We start from the raw sequence: 11,493 nt of genomic DNA on the forward strand, positions 1-11,493 counted from the left end.
TTCACAATTTTCCCACAAGAATATTGACCAAAAGATTCTAATGGTTACATCATGAAATCGGTTTCCTATGAGGTGATAAGGGTGTTCATTTAATGAATAAATAGTACTTACAATTAAAAATATTGTTTGCAGGGCAATTTTGGAAAAAGTCTTAAGATTTTTCCCTTTGGAAGAAGTTAATTGGGGATACAGGTGGAACTAGCAAAAAAAATGTCAGACACCTCTCTGGGTTTTCTTCTCAGATCTTGGCCCTATAGCTCTTCAGTACCTTAATGATTTTTTGAAGTATATAGATCTCCAGCTTTTCTAGTTCTTCTCAGTGGGATCATTGGTCCAATTTAACATAACTGAGAGTGATGCTTTCCTCCATCTGAGTCTTCTCCTATCAGCCTCTTGCCTCCATCACTCTTCTAGAATTCTTTTGAAGATCACTAAGGACCTATGTTGCTGAAGCCTATGGTTTTTACTCTTCATTTTCATTAACCTATCAGCAGCACTTGGGCATATGATTACTTCCTCCTTGAAATATTTTCTTCTATTACCAAGAACACTTGTTTTTCTATTTCTCTGAATGCTCCTTCTCTGTTGCTGGTTCCTCTTCAGCTCCCCATCCTGTTAATAGCTCAAGTGCCCAGGGCTGTCATCAGACCTCTTCCTTATCTACACTCATCCTTTGGTGATTGACATGCTCAGAACTCAAATTTTATTTCCAGTTCTGACCTGTCTCCTGAACCTGAAAGGTATGTCTAGTTTCCCTTACTTCACATCTTCACTTGCATGTCTAACAGAAATCTCAAACTAAGCTTCTGACCCACTCACTTCCATCATCCCCAAACCTGTTCATTCTAGTTTTTTTTTCCCAACTTAGCTAATGACAATTCATTTCTAGCTGCTCAAGGGAAATCTCATTCTTGACTTCTCACACTACACTACCAGCAAATCACTTGGGGACTATCTTCAAAATATGTCCAGAATTTCATCACTACTTCCACTGCTACTATCCTGGCCCGAGTCTCTATATTTTGCCTAATTATTGCACTAGCCTCTTCATTGTTTCTATTCCTGCCCTTGTTCTCATTTTTTTCTCAGCACAGTAGCCAAAGTAATTGTTAAAACATAAATTTTATCACTTCGACCCTCTTCAAACCTTCCTTCCCACAGATAAAAACTATACTTAACCTGAAAGGTCCTATACAAAATAGCCCCTATTAGCTTTTCTCCCTTGCTTACTCTGCTCTAGTCACAATGGCTCCTTCCTTTATCTCAGTTCACTGTTTCAAACAATGGAAGAGAGGCAACTAAAGTTGTAAAGACAAGCAGAGATGGAGACACAAGCTACATTAAGGACCTGTCATAATTCATTCACAATGTTGACTATAATATACAAAGCCCTATCCTAGGTATTTGAGAGCAATTAGGTTAAAAAACTTGCTCTCCTGCGGATTGCATTCTAGTGGGAGGTAGACAATAAACCAAACTATGATGTAACTGTATGACATAACATTATAGAAGCAAGAAAAAAGGACTGTTAAGGCAAGTAGTGGTTATTACAAAATTTAAATAGGGAACTCAAATGGCTATGGAAAGCAGAATTGTAGGCATTTGAATATATACATATAAAATTTTCTTTTTTGGACAAGATCATGCTAGGTGAGACAAGTGTAAATTTTCAGACTTTACTAATCTTCCCCCAAGATGTTAGAGTAGGAAGGCCCAACCATGTTAAATAGCTAACATTTTTTTTTCTGGGTTAAGCACTTTAAATACATTATCTCAAGAAAAACTGGGTAAAACTTTTAATCAATGATTTCAATGAAGATTTTTAGTTTATGTTGTGACTGAACTCCCATTTTAATGACTTATTACTCTGACAGCATTGGCCCGTTATTATACCATGTAATCACTAGCACCTTTCCTTTTAAATTTTTATCAACTTATAGACTCTTCAATTTACTGCTTTGGTGGGTTTGCTTAGCCCAAACTAAGTTCTAGAAATGTGCAGTTACCAGAGCTCTATAATGAGTGCACAGATGAGCCCTAGATTGGATAGATACAGCTCACTGAAGACCAAACTATCTTTTAATTTCTGTGGTAGTACAAACTACTCTTGGAATGTAAGAGTAAACAAAATGTTTTCTAAACACCCCCCTCAGATGACTTTGCTAATTAACAGAGCTCCAAATTAATTTCAAACTTTAGTCACTAGCCCTATCCCTCAGCTTCTAGTTTTCATAAACATTTACTTCTAATAGGATCCTAGAGTGTTCCCTTCCCTAGCCCCACAGGATACTGTTCTTACTTTTACATTCTAATGTTCCGTGTATTTTTGCAAGTAAACGATTACATGGTTCTGATTATAAATTTCATTTCTAAGGATAAAGCATTAATTGGAAATATCAAAAATGAAAAACTCAATCTTAAAAATAAACCTCTAATTTATAAATGCATACCAAGTTAGTAAAATTAGTTTAGAATTCTTCAACGTCAGAACTTAACCGAAAATTGGTTTATATTCAGATTTTTCTCCCCATGCATTATACCATCACCACCACTCACAATTGAGCTTAAAGCCAAAACCAGCCTCTTTTCTACAAGGACCATGAAAACTTTAAATTTCCCATATAAAAATGTGTGAACAAGACTTAATTTGTATGAGGAATCTTAATATATACATTTTGAAGTCATCAAATGACTTTTTAAAAGAACTAGGTTGTCATGCTCTTTAATAATGTATACCTTTTCCTCACTGTGGCACACAGGAAAATAAATTTGTACATTAATCTTATTTGTGGTTGGGTTATCCGCAGTTAACTGTTGTCAAAAATATTAAATGCAAGGGATCCCCTGAAATGAGTGACCACATTCATATAACTTTTATTATAGTCTTAACTGTTCCATTTTCTTTATCTACTGTGACTTACAATTTTTTATCTATGGAAAAAACATAGTATATATAGTTTTTACTACGCATGGTTTCTCTCATTCACTAGGCCTCTTAGAACATTTCTCTCATAAATAAGGGGGAACTACCGTACTTCCTGCTGGCGAATATTAAAATCTTTGGACAAAGCTCCTCGTAGTGGAAACAGCTGGCCTAGGGATGCAGGCGGCTAGCTCTGCAGTTTGAGTTCTGCTCATTTATTGTTTAATAATTACTCCAAGAAAGGATTTTTTAAAAGAATTCTTTAACATGTTCACTTACATTTATACAATGCTGGAAATGACTGTTGACATTTTCACTATTACCATTCATTATCAAAGGAAGGCATAATATCAAAGTCAAATCTGAAACTATAGTCAATGTTAAATCAAACTCAAAAAATACCATTTACAATTTAAGTACTCTCTTGTATAAAGCATCAAAAAGTTAATACAAGTACTAGTCTTAAGCAGTCAAACAAGTCTAAGCCACATTTATTTGCACATGTAGTAATGAGCAACATACTCCAAATTCATACAAATTTATAAAACAACAAGTTAATCACTTGGTACACTTGTGTTATCTTGTTTACAGATTCAAGTGTAGATGTACGTCCTTTATTTTGTAAACTTTCATACAATACTTAAACAAAAATTTTGACATATATTGGCATGGTTCAGTTAGAGCCAACACAAAAGTTAAGACAAGACCACAACTCAAAAACCAAGTTTAGAATATCTTTTTCTACCTCCCTCCCCTGGAAAGAAGTGATTAACAAATGTATATGCTGTATCACACAAGAAACCATGGAGACAAAAGAATGATGCTCCCATAATTGTAAGAAAATGCCAACCAAAATCATACTGCTTCATCTACCCAATATATGGTGTAAATAAGAAACAAGAGGAAACGTTTAGATGAAAATAACAAGGGAGACTAGAAAAAATAGTAAATGATCTTAAAAACAAACTATGCCCTGCCCCCAATGCTGCAAATATTTGACAACTCGAAATAATTGTCTAAGGCAAATAAAAGTGAGGAAACCTTCAAAGACATTCTAATCACCTTCAGTATCTAGTGATAAAAGCTGAAAATGATATCAAGAAGGTACTATACAAGTGTCGAGGACATCCCAAAACTAATGAAAGAAACGCATTTATTTCTACAAAAGCAATGTATAATACAGAATTAGAAGGAAACAGACTTAAAGATTTACCTATTAAAATATACAGATTCTTACTGAAGAGTATAGGATATTTAAAAAAGATGACAAGGGATGTTAATCTTTTTTTATTATTATTATTTTTACATATTTTGGAACCTCACATAATTTTGATAAATAACTCTTACAAAATTATGCAAAAAGTACAAGAATGTCTGGTAAACAAACAGTCTGTATTTTCCAAAAAGATTTTTTACAACATGCAATTCTTAAGGCAGCATCCTCCTTACAAGGAAAGGTAATCCTTTTACTCATCAAGACATCTTCTGCTGCAAAGAATAGGCTAAGAAAGCCTGGCTTCTTCCATTAACGCCTTTTGTCTTTCCTGTCTGATTTTCGGTCTCTTTCACTTCTTGAAGATCTTTTGCCTGATCGACTACTCTCTGATATAGACCTCTTTCTGTCAGACCTGGAATTCTTATCCTTTGATCCTTTTGTATCTCTACTACTACCACCTTTTGAGGACTTGTGACTTCTTTCTAGTCCTGAAGTATCCCTTCGTTTCCGATCCACGCTCCTTCTGTGCTTTCTATCTCTATTATGTCCCCGGCCTCTACTCCGACTTCTACTCTCACTGGAACTAGTGGTGCTGCTGCTACTGTCTCTGCTGCTGCTGCCACTTGTACTGGAGCTGCTACTGGAACTACTTCGACTACTACTACTGCCACTGCTAGAACTGCTTCCACTGCTACTACTGGTTGAACTGCTACTAGAACTACTACTGCTGCTACTCCGACTTCTACTCTTGCTTGTTTTATTTCTAGCTCGACCTCTACTTCTGCTCCTAGTTTTGGTTTTGGATTTGCTCTCCGGAAGTACCGTCAAAACTGGCTCTATAGTCACCTCAGTGAGTTTTACAGATTCTATAGCAAATTCCTTCCTCTCAAGTAGTAAATGCCCTTGCTCCTGAATAACCTGAGGTGATGACTGTACAACAGCTAATGGTAAAGTCTCAGGTTGAGAGAGAGGCTGGGGCTGGAGTACTGGTTGGGACTGAGATTGGGGCTGAGATTGGAACTGAGGCTGAGGCAGGGGCTGAGGCTGAGGCTGAGCCACAGTCTCAGGTTGTGGCTCAGATTCTTTCTCTTCTTTGTCCTCAGGCTCATTTTCCATTTCTAGAGCACTAGCACTCTCTTTTGCAGGAGAAAGAGATTTACATTCTTTATCTGGCTCAACTTCAAATTCCATTTCTTGCTCCAATTCTTTGTTAGTTTCATTTTCTGATGGTTCTACACTTTCAACTTGACTGGTTTCCATTACCTCTTGCTCAGCAATTACATTTTTGACACTCTCCACCATCTCTAGCACATCCATAACTTCCTCAGGCTGACTATCTTGCTGCTTCTCATTTTCCCTTATCTCAGTTTCCTCTTCCATCTTAACCTCCATTTCCTGTTTTTGTTCCTCCTCCTCCTGTTCCTTCTCTGCATCACTATGAACTATACTAATTTCCTTTTCCTCTTCCTCTCCTGCTTCCTCTATTTCTACATCATTGTGCTGATTACCTGTCTCCTCCAACTCTTCCTCTCGCTGAGCCACCTTACCCTCTTCTTGTTCCGCCTTCTGTTCTTCATTACGCACCACCTGATGTTCTTTTTCCTTCATTGATTGTCTTCTAGGCCTAGCCTCCATTTTATTTATTTGTTCTGCAAATTCGATGCGTCTACCTTCAAATAAAGCTAAAGAATAAAATTTTAGATGTGTAAAATATATTATGAGTAAGAAATCCAGTCACAATTTGAAACCTGGCTACAAAATGTCACTGAGCTTTATCTAAATGTCTTTTTCTAAAGAGATGATGACAAAAGACTGATTATGGCAAATAAGTAATTACCAATTGACATAAATTAACAAAAGCAATGATCTACTGGAAACCTATATATAAAAAAAATTAGTAGCAGGCAAAACTACCATATCTAAGTGATGGATAAAAAGGACAATCTTGCTACTTAACTTAATGCTAGTTGAAAAGAAACAAAACTTCTTTCAAACAAAATCAGTTTTATGATATAACATATATTAATTTTTCTGCTCCCAAGGAGAAATAAATCACCTAATCACCAATTTACGAGTGTCTACCCTTCAATGTGTGCTCCCTCTATGGATTACATTGACATTCACTTTTTCTTGCTTCATTAGCATTTATGTCTGGCTACTAAAAGTATCAAGCAAAAAGAAGTCACATTACTCAAATGCTTAAGAAATACACATGTATTAAGCATTGCCTACAAAAGTTTCCAGTTAAACTCCATCAGGAATCAAAGGCTCCTGCACTCCAAACTTATTAGCATCTTATTTCAAAAATCTACTATTAAATCACAACTATTATAGGCAGACAAATGTGTATGTGTGACTTTATCACCTTATTCATTAGGAAAACTGCAACTGACTTCTTCACGAACACTTACCATTCATTTTTCTCTGTGACTCTTCTATTAGTTTTTGGGTAGCTGGACACATTCTTCCAGGAATATAGAACAAGTGGGGCTTCGTCTTAGTTCTTATGTATTTAATTATCTTGGCATTATGCTCATTCCATTCTTCTTGCTAAGGAAAAGGTAAAGGTCAGCACTTCTGTAAACAGGAAGCATTACCAATCTTAGAATTCTAAAATACTACTCACCAGCTGCGCAAGCTCAACCTTCTGTTCCAAAAGCCGCAGTTCTGTCTGTTTAGCACGCCTCTCTTCAAATAGTTCTCTCCTCTCATTTTCAACCTGCTTTCTCTCTTCTTCTGCCTGTACTTCCAGTTTCTGTTCAATTTCCTGGCGTCTCTTTTGCTAAAGATAAATAACGATCTTTACACATCCTGATTACATGAAACATTACAATTTTATTAAGTTATCTGCATGTGTTTCACATTTGCAATTCAGGATACCAACTACTTAAAACTTAGCACTTAGAATTTGAAGACTGCAATTTCTCTTTCAAGAAATGGGGGCTGCAGCTTTTCATGTAAAAATCTAAACTTTAAAGCCATAATATCGGTAACTGTTCCATTGCAACAGAACTTTTAGATAAGGTTCTTTCATAAATTAACCACAAAAGAGCACTTCAGTTACTCTTTTTAAATCAAAAAATTTGACAGAAGTGATGCTCTAATAAGTCATATTTTCCACCTATTTAAAAAAAATTACTCTTCACACATTAAAATGCCTTTAAGCCTTTTATATTCTCCAGTAAACACATAAAAGCTGAAATAAAAGTTTATTAATTTCCTATATACAAATTATCTCTTTTCCACTGTAGTTACCCCGAGAAGCAGTAACTTGGGTGTTCAACTTCACAGACATAACTTTGTACTTTTAACAAAAAACTTCAACAGTTAAACTGTGTAGGGCAATATTTATGCGTTTGCTTCTAGAGTGCTAAATATTTGCTCTGAATGTGTATCTAAGTCATAAAAATTAGAATGACTGAACTAGTAGCAATGATCAATGAGTTTAACTCACTTACTGAAGAAAAAGCACTCTGAGGCCTAAAGAAATAAAGGAACGTGTTCAAGACCACAAAACAAGATTGTTAATAGAGCTGACTTCAAAAAAAAGACCAGTTAGTCTATGGCCATGCTACCCTGAACAAGCCCGATCCCATCTGATCTCGGAAGCTAAGCAGGGTCAGGCCTGGTTAGTACTTGGATAGGAGACCACCTAGGAAGACCAGGTGCTGTAGGCGTAAAAAATAAAAAAATAAGGGATTGTAGGCTGATGAAATACTTGCAGTCTAAGGTCAACCAAGGGATGCCTCGCTTAAAAACAAAACAACAAAAGACCAGTTAAAAATTTAACTCCAGAAAAGTTTTTTAAGTTTTTCCTTGGCTTTATTTTAAGATTGCAATTAAGTATTAATTTTAAGATTGCAATTAAGTATTAAGAGAGCTTTTCAGCTCTTTTTAAAAACATGTAGGCAACTACTCTGATAAGAAAGCAAAGAAACTGCATAAATACCCTTTCAGTAGCGACAGTAGATTCTTGTTTAAATTTCTGAAGAGTGCCCATCAACAAGCCAAATATTCGCCGGTTCCTAAAAAGCAAAAAGAAAGATTCAGTTTCAATAGGATCCACTTCATCTAAACCTGCCATTTCTTAAAAAGAAACATACTATATGCACTTGGACAATTGCTTAAATTTTCTTAAAATTGCATTATTTGACAGGTTTCCCTCCCAGAAGTCAATAAAAATACCTTTGCTTTCCCTTTTCATCCATATTTTGATCCTGGATAAGGTCTCTCCGTGTGCGTTCTTTGGAGGTAGCTACAACTGAAGACTGCAAAGCTGGCTGCATAAAAAAAAGAAAATCTCCGTAATTTAACAAGCATACAAGTGGAACCCATTAAAATGTAGTAAGATGAAAATACTATATTCATCCTCTATGTTCTTTTAATCTCAATTACCTTTTTAACATCATCATCCTCTGGATCGCTTTCTTGGCGTGATTCTCTCCGTGTCCGACGCTCCCCGCCCAGCCTGTCATAGGAAAAATAATTTAAATGAGCACTACAGAATGTGACTTAAGTGCCTACCAAGGGCAAACGACTACTTTTTCGAGGACTCATTTCCAGAAATTTCATCGTCAGTTTACATCCCATGCTACGCTTTCCGCCAGTAGTGAAAAGATAAAATGTACCATCAATGCCCAATCCAGATTTTGATAGCTTTTAATCAATGCCCAATCCAGACTTTGAGAGCCTTTATTTCTCAAGCTGGTTTTTATAGTACAAGACAGAAAAGTGACACATATTGACCATTTTCTTAATCTTATTCCTCTCATGACCCTTATTTTGGTAAAATTTCTGTTATTGTTAGTAAAGAACTCAGTTTTGAGGGATACTAGCTATCGGTTCAGTAAATACCAATAGATCAGACTCAGGGGAAGTGATACACTATCCGAGTCTAATATGACTCAACTCAACTGTGAATGAAGGGGCAACATAATAAACCCAACAAATTATCGAGGGACCACATGGCAGGTCCAACAAGCTCAGTGACCAAAAGTAACTACACAGGATGGTCTGATCATAAATTCCTAACCGGGCAGGCCATGACAGGTAGTTATGTCCCAGGCCTACAGTTTCCTTAGCAAAGGTCAATCCTTACCTTAAGTGAGCTCTGTCCACTGCTCTTACTCACCTAGGATAACATACTTTTGAAATGTCAAAGTAATTTCCTAGACCCCTTGAAGGTACAACCACAGGCTCAAGAGCACAAGACCACAAAACCCCTCACTGTTATCTTATTCCTTGCATACCATCTCTACTTACTGTAAACGTTAATTATTAACTAACCTATACTCACCAATGTGTCTCTTCATTCTCCTTTTTATTTAATCCTAGAGATTGCCCCACTTTGCTTTCTCCTATCTCCTTAACATCACCAATGGATTTCATGTAACCCTCCTTACATCTTCTCCTTTGATTTAATGTATAAAATAAGCTGCAACATTGCCACTCTCCAAAGCATTTTCTTAATCTGCTAAAATTTTGGCTCAAACTTACAAAACTTTTCTATAGGCTGTACAGTCTTTCATTGACAAAACAATATTTATTAAATGTTTATATCTGTATGCTACCTTAGAAAATAGAACATATACACGTGCCTTCAAAATCTTTTTTTTCCAACATACCTACTGACTGCCCCTTCAAGGTCTCTCTGTTTGGCTGGGGGTCCTCCTCCACTATCTGAGAATCCACGCCTGTGATTAAAAATGTCCAACACAAAGCACTTGAAATGTAAGATAAATGGTATTTCCATTTAGCAAAAGAATTTAAAAATTTAAATATTCTTCCAATTAAAGCAACCTTAAATGGCCATTCACTCCAAGATGCTTTTATAGTATTTTTTAAAAACCCACATGAATAAATTTATACAAAACTACTATAGTTAATATATTCAAGCTCTAGTTTTACATGTAAATGAAGTTCCAGGATAACTATCCAGAAAATTACAACTGATTACAGCTTTAAACACAAACATTTCTAAGTGGTTCTACCACGAATTTTGTTTAAAATGGTACGTCAATTTAGTCTAAGCAGCACCAATAATCTTAATGTATGAAATAAGTCTTAAGGAAATCTTACCTCAGCAATAAACTACCACGTCCTCTACCTCCACCAGGACCAGAAAGGGCCAGCAATCTGGCTTGGATGGGCCTGTAAGATATTTACAAATCAGTACAAAAAGCATATGTGGACACATGTAATGGCATCAAATACGTTCACGATTGCAGCGCATCATAGAGAAAATAACTAAAAAAGTTCTAAAAAGACGGATCAAATCCACGTGTTTGAAAAAGGTTAGAAAGTATTATTTAAGTTCTGTTTTTTCAAGACCAATATCACAGAAATTAGATTTATTTCGATGCCACTATACATCAACAAGCTTTGATCAGGTCTTAATTTCGCCAACCCGAAGGAAGCTGCACGTGGGCAAGAGCCTTGGGGCGAAGCGGCGAACCGAGTCCCAGGAGGGTCTCCTGGCCAGCCGTTGGAGGGGGAAGGGGCTTTGTGCTGCAGTTCCGGGCCCGCAGAGCCGAAGGCGGGAATCCGTAGACCGGGCCTTCCCACAGGCCGGGAAGGAGTCCCAACGCACCGAGGCCCCGCTCTCCTTCCTCACGAACCTGAGCCCGGGGACCTACGGTGGGGCCTTGGAGACTCCCCACCTCACCGAGAACCGGGTTCTACTGCCGGCTCGGGAGCAAGCCTCGATGTTCCAGCCTTATCAAAGCTGGTCGCCCTCCCCGCCCCCAATTCACCCCGACTTGATGACTGCTTCTCGGAGCCAGCATTTCCCATCCAGCCTTTACCTCACGTCATTCGGATCCCTCCCGGTGAGCTTGCGAATATTCTCATCCACGTTCTTTAGGCTCTCTTTGGCCTTTTCTAGCTGCTCCTGCAAAGTTCTCACTGCGACCGCCATCTTCTCCCTGCAGCAGGCTTCGAGACTGCTCCACAGGCCGCGCCTGGCCGTACCGCGCCGCCGGACGCGAGGACTGACAGCTGGCCTCAGCCAATGACGATAGGCGTTGTTTTTCGGCTTCAACCACTCAGCAACCGGAAGGGGGAGAACCTGCCGACCCTTGTGCCTCCCGGCCAATGAAAAGTCCGTCAGGCGGCCACTTCCCTCCCCAGTTAGCTGCGTGTGGCCCGGCTCCGATTCTAGCGCAGAGGCGGGGCGGGTTTGTGAGTCCTTGGGTCCTCGGAGACGCGGGCTCATGGGCCTGCTCCTCCCGCAAGGAGCGCGGAGTTTTGCAACTCTTTTAACCTATGCTATGACGTGACTTACGTCATTTTAACCACCTAATCACATCAGAGTGAGAAGGAGGCGAGTCTGTTCTCCCCCTGCCCATCCATCAGA

At 38.0% G+C, this 11,493-nt stretch overlaps 1 protein-coding gene and 1 non-coding gene across 2 annotated transcripts; one reads left to right on the forward strand and one right to left on the reverse strand.

Moving 5' to 3' along the window:
* Positions 1–3,380: 3,380 nt before the first annotated feature.
* Positions 3,381–11,145, reverse strand: PNN (pinin, desmosome associated protein). Its single transcript, XM_011376363.2, has 9 exons — positions 10,943–11,145; positions 10,218–10,289; positions 9,764–9,832; positions 8,535–8,607; positions 8,325–8,419; positions 8,089–8,164; positions 6,766–6,921; positions 6,551–6,689; positions 3,381–5,821 (listed from the first exon to the last, which is right to left on the reverse strand). The coding sequence occupies exons 1-9, from the start codon at positions 11,053–11,055 to the stop codon at positions 4,449–4,451; spliced, it is 2,166 nt and encodes a 721-aa protein (XP_011374665.1). The 5' UTR covers positions 11,056–11,145; the 3' UTR covers positions 3,381–4,448.
* On the forward strand, positions 7,698–7,816 carry LOC111731106. The gene has a single exon (XR_002776956.1). It is a non-coding gene; the product is annotated as a 5S ribosomal RNA (ribosomal RNA).
* Positions 11,146–11,493: the final 348 nt, after the last annotated feature.

This window comes from Pteropus vampyrus, unplaced genomic scaffold (genome assembly GCF_000151845.1).
Source record: "Pteropus vampyrus isolate Shadow unplaced genomic scaffold, Pvam_2.0 Scaffold10, whole genome shotgun sequence".
NCBI classification, from domain to species: Eukaryota; Metazoa; Chordata; class Mammalia; order Chiroptera; family Pteropodidae; genus Pteropus; species Pteropus vampyrus.

Coding starts and splice junctions, on each gene's coding strand:
- PNN (XM_011376363.2), bottom strand. CDS start 11,055: ATGGCGGTCGCAGTGAGAACTTTGCAGGAGCAGCTAGAAAAGGCCAAA. Junction 8,608..9,763: donor CTTGAAGGGGCAGTCAGTAG/GTATGTTGGAAA, acceptor TTCCTATGACAG/GCTGGGCGGGGAGCGTCGGA. Junction 6,922..8,088: donor CTACTGTCGCTACTGAAAGG/GTATTTATGCAG, acceptor ATTTATCTTTAG/CAAAAGAGACGCCAGGAAAT.